The 22438-nt window shown below is 40.8% G+C and overlaps 1 protein-coding gene across 1 annotated transcript in view; it reads left to right on the forward strand.

The window, feature by feature from the left end:
- The window catches only part of LOC132823078 (cyclin-dependent kinase-like 2), a 79972-nt gene extending 62028 nt beyond the window's left edge, over positions 1–17944 (forward strand). Inside the window, exons 11-12 of the mRNA XM_060836618.1 lie at positions 14932–15094; positions 17883–17944. Coding sequence (XP_060692601.1) covers positions 14932–15094; positions 17883–17944 — 225 coding nt within the window. The remainder of the gene's footprint in view (positions 1–14931; positions 15095–17882) is intronic.
- The last annotated feature ends 4494 nt before the right edge of the window (positions 17945–22438 follow it).

Consider the following 22438-nt stretch of genomic DNA (forward strand, 5'->3'; position numbering starts at 1 on the left):
GGGTGGGGGGGTATGATAGGGTATCCTTCTCCTCCTTTAGCTCCAAGAGTAGAGGAATTGCCATACTGGTAAGAAGGAACCTCTCTTTCCAGGTAATTGAGCAAATTAAGGATGAACATGGACGATTCATCATTCTTAAAGCTTTAATACATGGAGAAAGGAATGGCGTCCTGAATGTTTATTGTCCCCCGGCACACCCTCTTAAATTTCTAATTGGTGTAGTTGCTAAATTAATGAATCTTGGTGTGTACCATGCGATCATAGGAGGGGATTTTAACCGCCTAATGAATCTCGGGGTAGACAGGATGCCAAAGGGCCCGGCAGGTAGGCCCGCGCAGTCGAGACAATTGGTGGACTTGTGTTAGGAATTGGAGTTAGTGGATGTGTGGAGGCATCTCCACCCTAATGGAAGAAACTGTACTTTCTATTCTAACCCACACAAGTGCTACACGCGAATTGACATGTTCCTTATGCCATCAGTTTGCTTGGACAGAACATTGGCTTACAAAATTGGGAATATAACTATCACGGACCATGCGCCAGTGGATTTAGATGTTAAAATCAAGGGTGGCAGAATAGATACACGGCACTGGTGCATGGACCCATTCCTGTTAAGGGATAGCAGATTTGTTGAGTACATTACAAGAGAGTTCAGGGCCTTCTGGGATATCCACTCCACTACGGCCAGTAATCTGGCAATACTTTGGAAGGCCACTAAGGCATATTTATGAAGCCTGATCATTTTGTATTCAATGTCTAGAAGGAGGCAGAGGGAGGAGCAGCACCAGATGCTGGAGACCTGGCTGAAGGTAGCTGAGGAAGCATATCATAACAGGGCCTTCATTGGTCCACCTGCAGTAAGTCAAGGCTCTCCGGGTTGCTCGCAACTCATTGCACACACGGGTGGTAAAAAAAGAAGTCTCCTTTGCTAAACAAAGATTGTTTGAATTTTGGAGATAAGCCAGATAGATGTCTGGCATATCTGGCTGAAAAGAAAAATGCTTCCCAATCCATTATGTCTGTTAGAGAGAAGGTTGGCACAGTTACCCGTGAGTTGAAGAAGATCAATATTAGATTTAGGGAATACTTTGCAGAGTTATACCGGTCAGAGGGCAGCGAAGATGATGCAGTGAGAGTGCAGTCCTTTTTTGAGAACCTGGACCTCCCCAGTATAAAAGCAGAACAGGTCTCCCCCATAAATGCACCAACGTAGATACAAGAGAGGCAAGGTGGCACAGCGCCAGGGACCTGGGTTCAATTCCCGACTCAGGCGACTGACTGTGTGGAGTTTGCACGTTCTCCCCATGTCTGCGTGGGTTTCCTCCAGGTGCTCCGGTTTCCTCCCACAGTCCAAAGATGTGCGGGTCAGGTGAATTGGCCATGCTATATTGCCCATAGTGTTAGGTAAGGGGTATGGGTGGGTTGCGCTTCGGCGGGTCGGTGTGGACTTGTTGGGCCGAAGGGCCTGTTTCCACACTGTAAGTAATCTAATCAAAGAGGTGCAGGAAGTAATAAAGCATCTCCAGGGTGGCAAAGCACCAGGGCCTGATGGATTCCCCACTGAGTTTTATAAGGAATTCATAAATGTATTGGTGGAGCCACTTTTGGGGATGTAGAGCTATTCATCTACACAGGATTGTCTTCCACCCTCTCTTAGGGAGGCTAATATCTCACTCATTTTAAAAAAGGGGAAAGACCCTGAAGAATGTGCTATATTGTTGAATGTAGACTTTAAAATTATTTCAAAGGTGTTGGCCCTGAGGTTGGAAAAGGTGTTGCCCTTTATTATAAAAGAAAATCAGATGGGTTTTATCAAGAGCCGTAGCTCCTCCAACAATATCAGGACCGTACTGAACATAATGCAAGCATGGCATTATCCCAGGTTGATCCCAGGTTTGGTGGTCTCCCTAGACACAGAAAAGGAGTATGACCGGATAGAATGGCTGTACCTGTTTGGGGTCCTAGAGTGCCTTGGTCTGGGGGGAGTCTTTGCTGGATGGGTGGCGGTATTCTATAATGATTCTAAGGTGGCAGTCATCACAAATAGCACTAAGTCAGAAAACTTTAATATTAGGAGAGGTAATTGACAAGGGTGTCCTCCTTCACCACTGTTATTTACCTTGGCAATTGAGCTGTTAGCTGGGGCTATCAGGAGGGATCCTGAATTAGGGTGGGAATGGGGGAGCATAAAATCACTCTATCCGCTGATGATGTCCTTTTGTTCTTGGCCAATCCGGAGGAGACCGTTCCTCGATTGATTCAAAAAAAAATTTATTTGGCAGTTTTCCAGGATACAGGAAAATCGGAAGCCAGGCCGGTGTAGGGGTTAGTGGAGGTGCCTGATCTGAAGGATGGAATGCAGTTCCCATTTAGATGGTCATCAAAAGTTTTTTTATATTTGGGAATTTTTATTACCCCTGCCTTCCAACAGCTGTTTAAACTAATTATGCACAATTACTGGAGAGGATAAAACAGGGTTTGCAGCGATGGGATGGATTACCGTTATCATTGTGAGGCCGAATAGCTCTGATTAAAATGAATGTTCTTCCTCACCTTTTGTACCCCATGAGAATGCTCCCACTGTTGCTACCCAGACGAATGTCACAGAGGCTCAGTGGTTGGCTAGGGCCCTTTATTTGGTGTCACAGGCGCCCCCTAATTAAATTTACTAAATTGCAGCTCCCACAGAGTGAGGTGTAGGTGGACCTTCTGGACTTGAAGAAATATCAAATAAGCACCCTGTTAGCATATATGGGTGACTGGGTACAGGGTGGGGGCAAATTTGGTGCCAATTTGGCTTGACGTTGAAGCCTCACAGTTGAGATGTCCCCTAGTTAATCTATTATTCATGGATAAGATGGAATCCATGATCGAGCAGAGTAAGAGCTCCATCGTTTTAAATATGGTGAAAGCTTGGAGGGTAATGAGTAAGACGAAGGCAATTGGCTTAAGACCTCGCCATTTAACCCATTGGTGGGAGCCCAAGGAATTAAACCTGGGGTAATGGACTCAGGCTTTAAGCTATGGGAGAATAAGGGAATCTCTTGTTTGGGAGATTTCTTCGAGGGGGAGGTCTTGATGTCATTTAGCCAATTAAGTCAGAAATATGGATTGTCTACCTTTTCCGGTATGTTCAGATAAGGGATTATATACAAGGAGGACCACGCTCCTGGCTCAGCCTTACATGTCAGACGTGGAGAAAAGAGTGCTCCAGTGCATGGGTGTTCTTTCAGTTAGTACTTTGTATCATTTACAGAAAGGACATGTCTTAGGAGATATGGAGAGACTCTGTACGACTTGGAATTGGGAATTAGGAGAGGATACTTAATTGGAAACATGGGAAGATATATGGGAAAATGCAAAGAAAATCTCTATGTAATAAAGCGCAGGCCATGCAATTGAAGATTTTACATTGGGATCATATGGTGCCAGAGATGCTAGCTAAGTTCAAGAGAGGAGCATCTCCAGGATGTCCAAATGTAAAATTAATATAGGCACTCTTTCACACTGCCTTTGGTCATTTTACAAGATCCGGAGATACTGGAGTGCCACAGTAAGGGAGCTGAAGCAGATCCTGGGAATTGAAGTCAAAGTGGACCTGGTATTTCTTCTGGGGTTGCCAAATTTGCCCCCTCTGAGGGAACATGGGACGAGATTGTGTAACATTCTTACCCAATGTTCAGGGAAGAACATTTTAATGAATTGGACATTGGAAAAAAACCCAGGTCTTATAGGGTGTCACAGGCTGGTGATGGTACATCTCCCCCAAGACTACCTCACAAATATAGTACACCACAAAATGGAGCAGTTTTATAAGACATGGCAGCCCTTTCTAAATTATATTGTCACAGACTTATTGGCAATATTAATTAGGGCCGTGGTATAACCATAGGAATCAGTTGAGGTGCCCGTGGGGCCTTGGGAGGGAGAAGCTGAGGGGAAAAAAAATACAGGTATAATAATTGGTGCTCCCAGGTGTGGGAGCTTCAGTGGAGGTGTGGTGAGTAAATAGAACAAAGTAATGTGATATAATTTAATTTAATTTAAGTTAATTTGAATTCAGCTTAATTTAATTGTTATTTAATTTGATTTTAGTTTAAGTTAAGTAGTTGTGTTTGTTCTGCTAGAATAGGAGATACAGTAGTTTATTATGTAGTATTGTGATATGACATTGTTGTACGACCTCTATCTTCTTGTATTTTGGCATTGTTTTTTATATATAGTTGCTTTGTAAAAGATTTGAAAATGTTTTTAATAAAACTATTTATATAAAAAAAGATTGATTCAGGAGAAGTGTCTGAATGGCAAAGACAAATCCTCAGTGTTGGATTACATGTCTATGTTTCCAGAAACACTTACAGGAACATATGTGGTTGCAGAAAAACTTTTGAAATTTTCACAAACCAAAAATAAACAGGCAGATAAGCATTCAGCAACTAGAACATCTCAATCAGGGGATGAAGTATGGTAGGGAAGAGGGTAAGGAGGAACAAGTTTGTGAGGTGGTAAGAGTAGTGGGAAATGACATATACAATAAAAGTGAGTTGAAAGGAGCACTTGACAGTCCTCAAAGCAAATTCCTACAACTTGGCCAGCGCACACAGAAATACTCAAGACTGTTAATACTGTGTTCTCATGTTTTGAAGAAGGACAATGGATCTTGTATGATTACTGAGGAAGAATAAATTAATCCTGAGAGATACACTTGGATCATAGAATTGAATCATTGGAGCCCTATCTTATGGAAACAGGCCATTCGGCCCAACATGTCCACACCAACTCTCCGAAGTGTATCCCACCCAGACTCAACCCTCTACCCTATCCCTGTAATCTTGCATTTCCCATGGCTTGGCCACCTAATTTACATATCCCTAGACACTGTGGGCAACTTAGCATGGCCAATCCACTTAACCTGCACATCTCCTACATGTTTGGCATGAACTAAGCATGATATGGATAAAGGAGAATCAAGACCCACAAAACAGCATCCTTATCAGTTCAACCCAGGAAAATAAGCTCAGGTAGAAACAGAGATTCGATACAATGAAAATCATTGACTGAACCTAGTCAAAGGAGTTAGAGTTGACTGGTAATGTTAGTTCCTCAACTAGATGAATCAACTAGACTCCTTATAGATTGTGGATGTATAAATATGTTCATGATGTCAAATTTATACCCAATTCCATTGTTAGAAAACTACATGATGTGGTTGGCAAAGCCTCATTCCTTTTTAAGATTGATCTATTGAAGCAGTAGTGGCAAGTGTGCTTGATTCCCAAGTAACTGAACAGCTTATGGGTGTGAATGAGCTAGCAATAACCCTTCAGATCTCCAGGAAGGAAGGTCTTTGAAGTAAAAAAGCACGTAAACCCTGAAGATAGCCAGGTACTTACACTGTTGCTTTTAACTAATAAATCAGAGACATTTTAAGTTGTGAACAAGTTTTGTTGGAGTTGCTCCTAACATGGCAATTGGAGATGAATCCAAACCACTGCTGACTTGCGCTTTGTGGATAATGGATGGGCAATTGGGAGACAGGAGGTGAGTTATTTATTGCAGAATCCCTAGGCTCTGACTTGTTCCTGTAGCCATAGAATTTATGTTGTTGATCCAGTTAATTTTCTGGTCAAGGTAACCCCCACAATGTTGATAATCATGGATTCAGCAATGGTAACGCCTTTGAACCTCAATGGGCAACTGTTAGATACTCTCTTGTTGGAGCCCCAGTCATTGATTGGCATTTGTGTGGCACTTATATCAGTTGCCATTTATTAACCCAAGTCTGGATTTTGTCCAGGTCTTCCAGCACACGGATGCAGACCGAATACAGAACATGGAACGTACAATGTAGAGCATCACAGGAACATGCCTTTTGGCCCATTATGTCTGCGCCAACCATAAAGCCATTCTAAACTAATCCCACCACCTGCACTTGGTCTATATCGCCTATTCTCTACCTGTTCATGTGTCTGCCCAAATGCCATTTAAACATGGCTATCATTTCTGTTTTATACTACCCCCCTTGGCAGTGTGTTCTAGGCATCTCTCTGTGTAATAAACTTGCCTCACACATCTTTTTTAAACGTTCTCCCCCTCACCTTTAAACCTATTCCCTCCTAATGTTTGACATTTACACCCTGGAAATAAAGACTCCGACTATCCACCCTATCCATGCTTCTCATAATTTTGTGTACTTCTGTCAGGTCACCCCTCAGTCTCCAATGCTTCAGCGAAAAGATTCAAAGTTTGTCCAACCTCTCCTTGCAGCTAACACACTCCAATCCAGGCAGTATCCTGGTAATTCTCTTTTGCTAAAACCTCCACATTCTTCCTATAGTGTGGTGACCAGTATTTCATATGATACTCCAAATGTGGCCTGACTAAAGTTTTATACATCTGCAACGTGACTTTCCAACTGTTTCAGTATCTGAGTACATATTTGGACCACCTTATCATTTGCTATGTTTTATAGCATAATGAATGTTACTGTGAGTCCATATGCAAAGGGAACGGACTCTATACCATTCTGTTTTGCCAGAGAGCAGCTGGTGAAGCAAGCATGTGGTTTTGTGAGGATTTCTGGTTTTCCCATGCTGCATGGTATCAGTGGCAGCAGATACACCGCTTTGGAGATGCCAAATGTCAACTTTGAGATGTTTCCCAAATGGAAGAGGTTCCACTCCCTCAACCATTTGTAGTACATTATAAAGACCGGTTTACAATATCCTGGCAGCAAACACAATGCCTTCATTCTGCCTGAGTTCACTATGTCAGCTGGTTTTGAGGCACCATGGCAACTCAAAGGGTGGCGCCTGGGCAACAAATGGTGTTCCCTGACAAACATGGCTTTGACATGGGTGTGATAGCCATGCACATGTGAGCAGTAAGCTTACAATGAAAATCATGTAATCACACAAAATGTGAGTGAGCAGACCATTGACATGCTGAAACAATGCTTCCGCTGCTAGAAGGTTAAAAATCACACAACACCAGGTTATAGTCCTACAGGTTTAATTGGAAGCACACTAGCTTTCGGAGCGACGCTCCTTCATCAGGTCATTGTGGAGGGCTCGATCGTAACACAGAATTTATAGCAAAAATTTGCAGTGTGATGTAACTGAAAAATTGATTGTCTGTTAAGCCTTTCATCTGTTAGAATACAGTGATAGTTTCACTTCTTTCATGTGTAAATTACAAAACCCCTTTTGTTTAAAGTTGCATTCTCGGGTTAGCTGTTCACAATTTACACATGAAAGAAGTGAAACTATCACTGTATTCTAACAGATGAAAGGCTTAACAGACAATCAATTTTTCAATGTATAATTTCAGTTACATCACACTGCAAATTTTTGCTATAAATTCTGTGTTACAATCGAGCCCTCCACAATCACCTGATGAAGGAGCGTCGCTCCGAAAGCTAGTGTGCTTCCAATTAAGCTTGTTGGACTATAACCTGGTGTTGTGTGATTTTTAACTTTGTACACCCCAGTCCAACACCGGCATCTCCAAATCATGTCTGCTCCTAGAAGCAGTCATCAGCAAAGCTGGAATCAAGATTCATGGTGGGCTGCTTTGTTCTGTTTAACTGGGTTCTCACAAAGACACTGTCCTTGCCAGAAGCTGTATAATGAGCAGTGTAATGGCAGAAGAAATAGGAGGAGGATCAAGAAAAAGAGGAAGCAGATGAACAGAAAAGGAAAAGGCAACAAATACAAAGTTGTCCGTGAACAACCATCTAACTGCAAACCCAATTCCTGAACACACAACAGACTCACATGTTGCCCTCCTTCTGTCATTGACCATCTTGTCAGTGCCCATTGTGCCCATTTGGCCACAAAGCAAAAATAAAAATGAAAACAGAAATTGCTGGAGAAACTCAGAAGATGTTGCAGCACATGTGGAGAGAAAGCAGAGTTAATGTTTCAAGTCCAATGACCTTTCTTCAGAACTCGACGTAGCTAGGAAAAGGTGATATTTATGCTGGTGATTGGGGTGGGGGTGTTGTAGAACAGATAAGCGAAGGTGGAGCTCTGACAGACAGTGAAAAAAGTGTGGCCAAAGACATTGTTGATCGTAAGCAAAGAAGAGAAATTAGATAAGTGATAATGGGGACTATGATTGGTTGAAAATGGGTTGCCTAATAAAAATTTCAACAAAATGAATAATCCAAACCAAATTTATATGTTAACTATCTCATATAGGATGGAAAATTAATTTATCTCTCTTGTGCATTCCTTTACAGCATGTCTTTTGTCTGTCTTAGTGTTTTAATAGGTTGGATAACAGGAGTCTGTTGACTTCTAGTGGAGAATTTTGTGGATGTCTTTGGTTGATGTACTAATAGAAACCTTACAATTTTGAAAGAGGCCATTCAGCCTGCACTGACCCTCTGCAGAGCACCAGATCCACCCCTAGTCTCCCCAACCTATCCCTGTAACCCATCATTTACCAAAGCTAACCCTCTAGCCTGACTTACCTTGGACACTATGGGCATGGCCAATCCACCTAACCTTCATATCTTTGAACTATGGGAGGAAACTGGAGCACCTGGCAGAACCAGGGAGTACATGCAAACTCCACCTGGACAATCACCCAGGTCCCTGGCACTGTGAGGTTGCAGCACCAGTCACTGTGCCATTTATATTCAAGCAGATTTGGGCCTGGAAGGCCTACTTGTAGACTGCAGTGCCTTGGCATGTGCTGTAGTAGTTTGGCTGATTGACAGACAACAAACACAGTGGTGTGGCAGTGGTGGGAGGAGAAGTGACAGCAGATTTCTTCGCCGTGGTACCAGTACCTATTCCCCTTTGTAGGGTGGCACCTCAATAGTCTTAGTAATCTGTTGGAGGATAGATTGCTATGACAGCCTCCAATCCCATTTGAACACTGGTATTTGCAATTATGGTGATCTAACTCTGAGCCTCTACAGCCAGAAAACATTACACGTAATCTATCTATTTCTTTCTTAAAAATATTCAGTGAGTTGGCCTCTATTAACTTATGTGGTAGAGAATTCCACAGGAGAGTGAAGAAGTTTATTTTCACCTCTGTCCTAAATGGACCCTGTATCCTATGTCTGTGATCCTTTGTTCTAGATACCGTTCACTCCCCACAAAACCATAGGGAGTATAATCTCTGCAGTCAGTCTGTTCAACCCTATCAAAATTTTATATATTTCAGCAAGATCCCCTCTTATTCTTCAAAATTCGAGTGAATACATACCTAATCGACATAATCTCTCCTCATATGATAAAGCTCCATACTGGGAGTCAATCGAATAAACCTTCTCTGTACTCCATCTATGGCAGATAAACAAGCTTATCTTTCCTGAGACATTGCCCATCAGATACTATGTCATGAGTATTTGATGTAGTGTCTGAATGTAAGTGATTACAACTTGCATGTGAGAAAGGAGACACTCCAAGCCCAGCATATAATCTCTGCAAAATTGGTTTGGATAAGCTCCCAGATAGTGTGTTCAGGCTTTCTGGCAGGTTGCCATTACACCTAATGTTTAATGGTACATATCCATCCCCTCCATTTGTAGGCAGCCACATCAAAGTGCTCATCAGAGTCCTCTGCAGCAAAGTTTGTGTGTGATCTTGTCCACCAGGGAGTGGGCACTTTTTCTATTCTACCTGCAGTATTAGCATCTGTGCTGGTTTCTGTGAATGTCGAATCAAGTGACTCCACTTCTTCATCATCACTGTCCTAACTGTTGTTCTCCCACCACTTTTTGGCCAGGTTACAGTTAGGTATCAGGAAAAAAACACATGGAAGAGTTATGGAGAACGGAGGGAAGGAAGAGGTACAAATTCAAACCAGTTACAGTTTTCTTGAGGAGCAGTTAGGTTTGGAGCAGAATGGCTTTGAAAGGTGATAATAAAATCTTCCATGCTTTCAGCCCCACCCTCGGCTGTGGTCTTAGCAAAGGCTCCAATAATCTCACCTACCACCTCTTGTGGAGCTAAGGACATGCAGCCGCTCCTGTCTCCCACCTGTTAGCACCTACAGCCTCTGTTGTCCACCACCTTGTCCTCCAGGAGATTGGTGTGTGTGCCATTGAATAGTGTGATACGATCTTTTTGAATAATGTAGCTGTCATGATTGAATACTGCTAGCGTGTATAAGCTGTGAAACATGGATGTAAGGAATGTAACAATGTGAAGTGTCTAAGGATGAAGTGAAACTATTAATGTGAGGTACGAATCCTGGTACAAACATATGTGCGTGTAGATAGAGATTGTTGAAAATTCAGTAATACAATGGTAGATTGAGCAGTGTCTGCGGCTAGTCATCAAGTTGGCAGAATATTGCATGTAAAATGCTCTTGACCACACATGTGATGCCATCAAAGTTTTTGCGGCATTGCATCCAGCTCTTCAGTCTTGACTCCTGACATTGACCAGCAATTAGCTATTCCCATTGCTTTCTCTGAAGTTGATAACCTGGATCAAATAGATCTCTTCTCTGCACTTCTTTGATCATATGCTCCTGTTTTATGTTGGAAAATATTGGAACTTGCAATCTCCCATGCCATATTTCTATCTTTCTCATTTCAGAATTAGTTATAAATTGACTTCCAGCTCTTGATTCAATAAATAGTGCTAGCCCTTCACACTTTTGGTCCCTTGTTGACGTGTGGAGCTGCTTAACAGCATTGTTACAAATGTACAAATTAGAAGCAGGGGTAGGCCATTTGTTCCTTTATCTTGCTTCGCCATTACCAATCATATTGTAGCCTTAACACCTCAATGCCTCATACTCGCTTATTCTATTAACCTTTTGCAAACTTTTGTGTTGGCTGCGCATGACCATAGTTCATATGCGAGCAGCAGGAAATTTGTATGCTACCGATATTGGAAGCAACAAGTGTAAGTTAGTCAGGATCTCATTTCCTGCCCTTTTTTTTCACCATTTTGCAAATTGGAATTTATTAGTGTTTAATATCTCCTCCCACAATTCAAAGATGTGCCAGGTGAATTGGCCATGCTAAATTGCCCATAGTGTCAGGTGCATTAGTCAGAGGGAAATGGGTCTGGGTGGGTTACTCTTCGGAGGGTTGGTGTGGATTGGTGGGGCCTATAGGTCTGTTTCCACACTGTAGGGAATCTAATCTAATCTAATGCTTAAATACTTACATTGTTTAAGTCTAACTTTAGTTTTTTAATTGTTTTTTCATGGGCTCCGGATGTTGTTGGCTAAGTCAGTATTCACTGCCTTTGTGAAGGTGGTGGCGAGCTACTTTCTGGGACTGCTGCAGTCCATGTACTATTGATAGACCTAGTACTGTTAAAGAGAGTATTCCAGGATTTTGACCCAGCATCAGAAAAGGACTTATGATATAGTTCCAAGTCAGGATGGAGGGGAATCCAGAGGTGACAGTGTTTCCATGCACCCGTTGCTTTTGTCCTGATGCATGGTTGCAGGTTTAGACAGTGCGTTCCAAGAAGTCTTGGTGAGTTGTTGCAGTACATCTTGTAATTGGTTCAGTTCTGCTAGAGTGCATTAGGGGTGAAGAACATGAATATTAAGATTATTGATAGGTCCCAATCAGCCATCCACATTGTCCTGGATGGTGATATATTCTTGAGTGTTGTTGGATCTGCACACATCCAGGCAACTCTAGACTATTCCGTAACACTCCTGACTTCTATCTTGTAGATGGTAGATAAGTGTGATTTCCTCTCACAGAATTCTCAGTCTCTGACCTGCTCTTGAAGCTATAGTATTTATATGGTTGGTCCATTTCAGTTTGGTCAATGGTAAGCCTAGGGCATTGATAGTGGGGGATCAAGCAATAGTAATGCAATTAAGCATCAAGTGCACATGGCTGGATTCTGTCCTGCTGGACATGCTTATCACCTGATGCTCATTTGTTAAAAATGTTACATGGTGCTTATGAGCCAAAACCTGAATGCTGTCCAGGTTTTGCTGCATGTAGATTCAAACTATTTTAGAATCTGAAGAATCATGAATGGTGCTGAACATTATACAATCATAGAAAATATAACATCTGATGTCATGATGGAAGAAATGGCATTGGTGGAGCAGCTGTAAAGAGTTCAACCAAAGATATTTTCCCATAGAACTTCTCAGAGGTGCCTGAGGACTTTGCTGATTGGCCTCCACTAACCATCTTTCTTTGTATAAGGTATGATTCCAACCATTATTATACTTTGCCTTTCACATTCATTAACCATAGCAGTGCAAAGGATTCTTGGTTCTGTATGCTGTCAAAGGCATCTGCTATCAATTCTCTCCGGTGAGTTGGAATCCTTTAGCACCTCATTTTGTGCAGGTGGGGAAAGATGACTAATACTTTGCAAATGTAGATATGTTTTCAAACATAAAAATAAACAATTTATATTCCTTAAATAAGACCAATGTTTCTTATGACATATTCAAATTAATTTGAAATTTAATTACTGGATAGATGTTTATATATTATTTTGGTTATATTCCTAATATTATTTTTAAGAAACTGAGGAAATGAAGAAATAGGTTTTGTGCAATATGCTTCGTCATTCTATTTGTGTGCTAAATAAAGGTGAAAAACCATCAATTCTGAATTATTTCCTTGACCTATGAAGATAATTGAATGAAATTTTCAACTTCTCAACCTATCATTATAATCCACAATAATTATTCCCGAGAGAGTAATTAACTCAGTTGTCTAGATACTTAGCATGTGATTCATAATAATCCCAAGAGTGCAGGATTTCATCCATGGACAAGCTGAGATAGTCTCAGGACCTGCTTCCTGTCACAGCACAAGCTGTGGTGTGCCTTAAGATAATCAAAGATTCTGCCCAGAGAAGAAGAAAATTATCCCTGACAAGTCATAGTTTTGAGGCAACAAACACATTGAACCATAACGTTTCATGCATTAATCATCTATAATTAACTTTAGGTCAGTAGACAATAGACAATAGGTGCAGGAGTAGGCCATTCTGCCCTTCGAGCCTGCGCCACCATTCAATATGATCATGGCTGATCATCCTTAATCAGTATCCTGTTCCTGCCTTATCTCCATAACCCTTGATTCCACAATCCTTGAGAGCTCTATCCAACTCTTTCTTAAATGAATCCAGAGACTGGGCCTCCACTGCCCTCTGGCGCAGAGCATTCCACACAGCCACCACTCTCTGGGTGAAGAAGTTTCTCCTCATCTCTGTTCTAAATGGTCTACCCTGTATTTTTAAGCTGTGTCCTCTGGTTCGGCACTCACCCATCAGCGGAAACATGTTTCCTGCCTCCAGAGTGTCCAATCCTTTAATAATCTTATATGTCTCAATTAGATCCCCTCTCAGTCTTCTAACTCAAGGGTATACAAGCCCAGTCGCTCCAGTCTTTCAGTGTAAGGTAATCCCACCATTCCAGGAATTGATCTCGTGAACCTACGCTGCACTCCCTCAATAGCCAGAAATTTCTTTATTCCCCAATTTAGATTGTCCTTCCTAAATAACCGCAGCTCGGATCTGACCGAACAGAAACTACACATGTTTCAAGCCAAAAGGCCGAGAAGCGATAATTCAAAAATATTCACTAATTTAAAAAAAAGCAAATGCACAAAGCAGCTTCATGGAGACATGGCAACTTTATGAGACCATGGAAGGAATAGACACTGGGCTCAAGGAAAATGAATTAATATTTGAATTGTGACCATCTCAAAATCAGTTTTCATTATTGAATGACCTTCAGCTGTACCTCCTATGGATTCTAGATTTAAATTACTTTGTAACTAGCCTATTATGCCATGTGTTTGCATAATGATAGCACATATGAATCTTTATCCATAAATAGAAAGATTACTGTACTACAGAATTGAAATAGCACATGGTTTTCAAAGAGCAAGGAGTCAGATTTCAACATGCTGTTTCATACAATGAAGAGTAAGAAATAAATTATTTCGACGGTATGTTTATTTTGTCATGGTGAGAGATGGTTTAAGTATGACCTAATATTTAATAGATTCAATAAATACTAGTTACCTCAACTACTAGTTTTACCACAGCAAAATTAAAGAAATTATTTATTCTCCTTCCAGTTTTTGCCTATGGTTACTTTATTTTTTTCATATTTCATTCTTTTCGGAAGATAATCATTTGCTTTACATTCAATTCCGTAAATGTAAGAAATCACTGATATCGAATCTAAATGGTTGTTCTTCATTTGTGAGAGTAATATAAGTTCTTAATATACTATCCAACTCAGAGATTACCCTGTCTTTGTCTGTTGTCCATACACTCACCCAATTAATCATTGGACAGCAAATAGAAGAGGGAACCATGTCTGTTTCTTTTCCACTCCTGCCCTTTGAGCTCAATTGTTGTGATCATCGAGCAATCAGCTAACTCAGCAAAGATTAGGAATCAATGTCATATCATGAGTTACATTTATCCACTGAGATGGTGGTAGAACTCTTTTTATAAACTCATGTGATCCCCTAATTGTGTATGACAAAATCTTTGATATTAAGATAACAGACATGGTGCCAGAATGTGACAGAGTACTGGGATATAAATTCGTACAGATAATCCCCAATATTGATGAGTTCCATTCTTAGTCTCATCATTACATGAATGGTCTGAAGTGAAACCTACTATCTTACCACTGAGAAAGTATCCTGCCCACTTGTGTCTGGTTTCTTAGCAACATTAGTAAAGGTCTGGGAGCAGTTGCTAGTTTCTTGCCTTGAATACAGCAAGGGATTAGAAGCTTCAATTGGAAAAAGCAACAGAAGCATATGAAATTGTGGGATGGACACAACTAAAGGACATTTTTGACATTTTTAAAGCTAATTTTTATTTAATGGAGAGAAAATCTCTGGTTACAACCAGAAGAAGTATCATCAAGTGACGGTGGTATTTGGAGTTTGTGGCAGATCTTACCAGCAGTGATGCAGATTTGTGTTTTTCTTTGCTTCAGGCTCAAGCTGAGGATTCTGGTGTTGGTGAGCAAGCTGCACAGACAGAACAAGAAGTGAATGGCAATAAAAAGAAGGCAAAGGTGATTAAGGCAGGAAAGGGAGATCTCCATTTTCCAGAGCTCACATCAACTGGCCATCAAGTAGAAGTGAAGGGGCTGGAAGGTACAGAACAAATTCCATATCCATAAAGCATAAATAACTATCTGGACTCCGAACTAGCTGGTCAAGTCAACGAACTGACAAAACCGAAAGTTGTGCATATCTGTGAGGAGGTCAGGATGTAGCAGATATTATCTTTGTCAAATTCTACAATAACTATTGATATCTTTCCTTGCATTTTTACATTTGCTGAAAATGTGTTGCTGGTTAAAGCACAGCAGGTCAGGCAGCATCCAAGGAACAGGAAATTTGACGTTGCGGGCCAGAGCCCCTTAATCAGATTCCTGATGAAGGGCTCTGGCCCGAAACGTCAAATTTCCTGTTCCTTGGATGCTGCCTGACCTGCTGTGCTTTAACCAGCAACACATTTTCAGCTCTGATCTCCAGCATCTGCAGACTTCACTTTTTACTCGAAGATTTTTTACATTTGGACAAACATACAGCACAAGAGCCTTGCAAACAAAGGTAGGGGAAATTTCCAATAAATCAGACACCAGGTTAAGATATCAGGAGAAAATTATTGTATCATTTAGACCAAATTGCGGAAATCCTAATCTAATCCACCATTGAGAAATTTTACTACCCCCAATTTTACTCCCTATTAAAATCAATGGAGAATAATGTTGAATTAAGTATAAAATTGATACTCCATTCAATTCTGAGAGTTTATTGCTCAGTGAGTTTGATTAAAATGATCTTCCTTGTATCAGATAATTCTTCAGGATGTAATGTTCCAAAAGTTCGAGGAGAAGAACTGTATAGGGCTATAAACGCACATGGGGATTGTTGTGCATCTTTAACTTGCATCTGTTTGTTTGGTACAGGCAGCATGGAAATAATTTTTCACTTTCTACACAATTCAATGACTTCAATTTCGAGCTACTACCAAGGTTGCTGTGGACAGGCTGGTTCTTCACCAGCGTGTACAAACTCATGGAAGGCTAATGTGAGATGAAGTTAAGTTGCTACTTAAATCCAAACGGCTCCTCTCAAAAGGAATTTCTATTTTGGCTGGACCATTCATTTTGGCTGATATTCATTTCACAAGTGACTTTGATTTGGAAAATGCACAATAATAGTACAACGTGGTCAAAAGCAGGCTTTAATATTCTTCAACATGTCACTAGAAGGCTGGGTACAGCATGTGAAATTCAGCCAAATATTCATAATGGGCTCAGATGCCAGATTAATTCCAAAAAGGTTGAGTCTATTGGAAACAGATGGCTAGTTTTTCTCCACGCTACATTAAATACCTTGACAATCAAAGCAGACAGGAGCAGGTGACATTCTTTTAATTTGGTGAAAATTGTCAAACAATTTCTTCCATATTCAAGATGTGGGCATACAAAACACTTCAGACCATGACACTGGACTTCTCAAGCACTGGTTTGTTTGTTAATTGTAAATACATTATATTGTGAAGCTCCAAACGAGAAACATGTTCTAATGCATTTCAACACATACACAGCGCTGTTCAATGTAATGGTCAAATTGTCTTTACAAGACAAAACCTTGTCATCAATCACTGCAGTTAAAGACATCCACCTTTTCATATAGCACCCAGTAATGACATTTGAAGACATTTAGTACTTACCAGTCAGAATATTCCTGTTACAGACAATTCTAACCTTTATTTCCTCTTAGCTGAGATGAGGCTCAGTTTTTTTATTCATAAGTTTATTCATGCATGGCAGATGTACACACCAAAATAATGTCACACAAATCAAATCTTCATCACAAGAACAAAAATTTTATACTCCTTTTGCAGATAAGAAGCTTCCAACTGTTCCCACAAATAATATAAGTAAAGTGTTTCACAATTTTTAACCTTTGTCTCTGTTCAACCCTAGTTGTATAACTCGCTTACAAGAGAGTACATAAGACTATATTATTCAATCATATTCAAACTAGTACATGTTACTCACTTCTATCATTCACATGTTTGCAGCTCCGAGCTGTAATAGAATTTGTTTTGCGATCGACAGTAAACCTACACTGTCTATTTTCCTTTTTTGCTCCTTGACAAGTCCCCAAGTACGATGGACAGATGGACACACACAAATGCATACACGTGCGCACACTCACAATAAGTTCCAGTAGCTTGTTTTTTTAGCCACAATATCTTCTTCCACAGTTTTCTTGATTTAAAGCAGTATCTGTTTCTTCCATTTTTAGTTCACAATACAAAAATAAAAGTGATCTCCCACGACTAAATCCCATCTTGAAACCAGTCAAAGTGAGAGCTGTAGTAGTGTAGATCAATACTCTTATGAGTAAACAACATTAGGCTTCTTTTTACATAATTATAAATGGAGGATGATAAACAACATCTTACTTGGACCCCTACGTACACAGATATCAATTCCACGTGATCTGACGTCACTGTGACATAGCTCTTTCCACACCTGCATAGTTACTATATTAAATAAAGGAATAATTGCCTTTACTCTGTGTCTCCCCAACCCAATTTCTTTTACAATACCCCATTTAACAAATTAACATATAACCATGAATGCAGCTTTAATTACTCCCACTTTTCTCCCAGAAATGTTTCCTGGTCAAGGTTTCAATCTCCAATCATATTCTCAGTCTGTTTAAAGATGGATGGGAGAGGCATAAGCCCTGTGGTGACCCTTGAATGGGAAAACCTATGCCCCATTGAGGTTTCAGTCCCTGATAATTAATCAAAGACACAGACATGACGTTTCAACTCTCATGAGCTTGAGGCTAACCGAGAGTCGGCAACAAAATTTCTGGAACTAGTAAGAACCTCTCATTCTTTCTATTCCAGGAGTACTGCCAAACACATTACAATTGGAGCCTTCTCCTGTCTACAAATCAGGTTTCCTGTGATCCCAGGCAAAAAAGGGAGATTCGCCATCATGAAAAAGAGAAGACTTTGAAAGTGGGCCTTCAGAGGATCCTTGCAATATCTTAAGCTGAAGAACTGATGGAAGATTGTACAATAACAGAACATACAGAGTCTATCACCTTCCTGTTAGTTTTGGTTTCATACAATAGTTTAGCCTGGCAAGACTTTAAGGATTAAGTTTTGCGTTTTCCTCCACATCTTTTACTAGTTCCTTTTCAGATTAAATTAGATTCTCTACAGCATGGAAACAGGTCTTTCAGTTCAACAAGTCCACACTGACCCTCCAAAGAGTAACCCACCCAGACCCATTTCCCTCTGACTAATTCATCTAACACTATGGTCAAGTTAGCATGGCCAGTTCACCTGACCTGCACATTTTTTGGCTGTGGGAAGAAACTGGAGCACTCGGAGAAAACCCATGCAGACACGGAGAGAATGTGCAAATTCCACACAGACAGCCGCCCGAGGCTGGAATTGTACCTGGGACCCTGGTGCTGTGAGGCAGCAGTGCTAACCAGTGGGCCACCGTGCTCTTAAAAAAAAATCACAGTCAATCTGAGTTGATCTCTTTCATTAAAACTTTTTCAGAATGGACTTCTGCATACTTAAATAAAAATCTCTGTACTCTTGTTCAAGAGTGTCTTTTTTAGAGGTACGATAATCACTTATGGATTAGATCAGAATGATTTCCTCAGCTAATAATTTCCAGTGACCTTCCAGCACTGATTAGATCAGAAAAAAAAAGGGAGATCCTTTCTCCCAGAGAATATATCTTGAATGTGTTGACTGGATACAGTCTGTAGGTGTCTCTGCAAAGGACTTGTGAGATTCTCTGTAAGCTTTTATTTTTCATTTATAAGTTCCTGTTTTGCCCAAAGGACTTTACTGAGGACTGTTAATTGCTCTGCTTATTCATGAAGCAAAGATGTCTGTGCAAATTCTATAACTTTAATGTTCCTTTGAACTTCTACTAGCTGGTCACTGATGTTAGAATGTGAGGCTTGAAGGTTTTCATTTTCTTTTGTCACCTTATTCAGGAGTTTCTGCAATTGTTCAATTTCCCTCAAAAATGTATATGTTTAAACTCAGGCTTGATAGTGCTGTGTGAGTGCTAATAGTTGGGCTTGTTCTCCAGCAGTGCCCTTGAGGTGAGTATATATCTTGCTTAGATTTAATGTAGACAAGTCCCATTTAATACTTGACTTGAGTTTAGGCATTTTTTTTTGCTGAAAGACTCCTTGAGTGCCTCCATAGCTTGGTACTGAGACTCTTGTGTAGCTGTCAGCTGACTTTTATGCAAATTAATGATCACAAATTAATGTACAGTATTGACTTCATCCAATTTGCATTTGCGTATCTCCTTTTCTTTCACCAGCTGCTTGCAGTTGTCAGAACTACCTTTTGTGAGATTTGAACATTTTCCTTAGGCTGTATCAAGTTTATCTTGCTGCTCTTTGTTCATTGTTGTACGTCCTTATTGAAGTTCTGGGACTTCTTTTTCATGTCAGATTGAATACTGCTTTCTAATTTCATATCCTGGCTATCTCAGAATTCTACATCACTTTGTTTTGCTGCAGAAGTTTTTGAAGCGTCATTACTGATTGAACTAGTACATTAGTGCTTTTTTGCTTCCCAGCAGCGATCTGGCTAAATACTGTGGGAAGAAATTCTTCATTTTAACTGTGACTACATTAACTTTTGCTGCATTTCCTGTGCAGGTAATGTGCAATAAGTAGACGATATTACATCTTTATCTTCTTCAAGAAAGGCCTGATTCTCCTCAAAAGAGACAATTAGGATTTTAGAAATAGTGCTCCTGAATCTAAAGTTACAGAAGCCCGAAAGTTTCAGTTTCAAGTAAATGAATGACTTGTGTGCTGGTTTCCTTCTCTACAACTATATTCTGAAAGAACAAGCCACTATTTGAATGCCCACTGGTTGTTGCCACAACCTGTAGTGCCTTCCATGTTTCCATGAGGAAATTAAGATTTACGTACCCATCTCCATAATCTCTTTCCCATTGTAGTGAAGCATAGCTCACATAGAGTCATAGAGTTATAGAGATGTACAGCATGGAAACAGACCCTTCGGTCCAAACTGTCCAAGCCGACCAGATATCCCAACCCAATCTAGTCCCACCTGCCAGCACCCAGCCCATATCCCTCCAAACACTTCCGATTCATATACCCATCCAAATGCCTTTTAATTGTTGCAATTATTCCAGCCTCCACCACTTCCTCTGGCAGCTCATTCCATACACGTACCACCCTCTGCGTGAAAAAGTTGTCCCTTAGGTCCCTTTTCTAACTTTCCCCTCTCACGCTAAACCTATGCCCTCTAGTTCTGGACTCCCTGATCCCAGGGAAAAGACTTTGTCCATTTATCCTACCCATGACCCTCATAATTTTGTAAACCTCTATAAGGTCACCCCTCAGCCTCCGACGCTCCAGGGAAAATAGCCCCAGCCTGTTCAGCCTCTCCCTATAGCTCAAAATCTCCAACCCTGGCAACATCCTTGTAAATCTTTTCTGAACCCTTTCAAGTTTCACAACATCTTTCTGATAGGAAGGAGACCACAATTGCACGCAATATTCCAACAGTGGTCTAATCAATGTCCTATACAGCCATGATGTGACCTCCCAACTCCTGTACTCAATATTCTGACCAATAAAGGAAAGCATACCAAATGCCTTCTTCACTACCCTATCTACCTGCGACTCCACTTTCAAGGAGCTATGAACTTGCATTCCAAGGTCTCTTTGTTCAGCAACACTCCCTAGGACCTTACCATTAAGTGTATAAGTCCTGCTAAGATTTGCTTTCCCAAAATGCAGCACCTCGCATTTATCTGAATTAAACTCCATCTGCCACTTCTCTGCCCATTGGCCCATCTGGTCCAGATCCTGTTGTATTCTGAGGTAACCCTCTTTGCTGTCCACTACACCTCCAATTTTGTGTCATCTGCAAACTTACTAACTATACCTCTTATGCTCGCATCGAAATTATTTATATAAATGACAAAAAGTAGAGGACCCAGCACCAATCCTTGTGGCACTCCACTGGTCATAGGCCTCCAGTCTGAAAAACAATCCTCCACCATCACCCTCTGTCTTCTACCTTTAAGCCAGTTCTGTATCCAAGTGGTGAGTTCTCCCTGTATTCCGTGAGATCTAACCTTGTTAACCAGTCTCTCATGGAGAACCTTGTTGAATGCCTTACTGAAGTGCATCTAGATCACATCTACTGCTGTATCCTCATCAATCCTCTTTGTTACTTCAAAAAACTCAATCAAATTTGTGAGACATGATTTCCCACGCACAAAGCCATGTTGACTATCCCAAATCAGTCCTTGCCTTTCCAAATACATGTACATCCTGTCCCTCAGGACTCCCTCCAAAACTTGCCCACCACTGACATCAGGCTCACCGGTCTATAGTTCCCTGGCTTGTCCTTACTACCCTTCTTAAAAAGTGGCACCACATTAGCCAACCTCCAGTCTTCCGGCACCTCACCTGTGACTATCGATGATACAAATATCTCAGCAAGAGGCTCAGCAATCACTTCCCTAGCTTTCTACAGAGTTCTAGGGTACACCTGATTGGGTCCTGGGGATTTATCCACCTTTATTACTTTCAAGACCTCCAGCACTTCCTCCTCTGAAATATGGATATTTTGCAAGGTGTCACCATTTATTTCCCTACAGTCTATATCTTCCATATCCTTTTCCACAGTAAATACTGATGCAAAATGCTCATTTAGTATCTCCCCCATTTTCTGTGGCTCCACACAAACGCCACCTTGCTGATTTTTGACGGGCCCTATTCTCTCCCTAGTTACCCTTTGGTCCTGAATGTATTTGTAAAGACCCTTTGGATTCTCCTTAATTCCATTTGTCAAAGCTATTTCATGACCCCTTTTTGCCCTCCTGATTTTCCTCTTAAGTATACTCCTACTGCCTTTATAATCTTCTAAGGATTCACTGTCTATACTTTACATATGCTTCCTTCTTTTTCTTAACCAAACCCTCAATTTCTTTAGTCATCCAGCATTCCGTATACCTACCAGCCTTTCCTTTCACCCTAACAGGAACATACTTTCTCTGGATTCTCAAGGCTTCCCATTTCCCAGCTATCCCATTACCTGCGAACATCTGCCCCCAATCACCTTTTGAAAGTTCTTGCCTAATACCGTCAAAATTGGCCTTTCTCCAATTTAGAACTTCAACTTTTAGATCTGGTCTATCCTTTTCCATCACTATTTTAAAACGAATAGAATTATGATCGCTGGCTCCAAAGTGCTCCCCCACTGACACCTCAGTCACCTGCCCTGCCTTATTTCCCAAGTGTAGGTCAAGTTTTGCACCTTCTCGAGTAGGTACATCCACATACTGAATCTGAAAATTGTCTTGTACGCACTTAACAAATTCCTCTCCATCTAAACCCTTAACACTATGGCAGTCCCAGACTATGTTTAGA

The sequence above is a fragment of the Hemiscyllium ocellatum genome, chromosome 16, assembly GCF_020745735.1.
Source record: "Hemiscyllium ocellatum isolate sHemOce1 chromosome 16, sHemOce1.pat.X.cur, whole genome shotgun sequence".
In the NCBI taxonomy this organism is placed as follows: Eukaryota; Metazoa; Chordata; class Chondrichthyes; order Orectolobiformes; family Hemiscylliidae; genus Hemiscyllium; species Hemiscyllium ocellatum.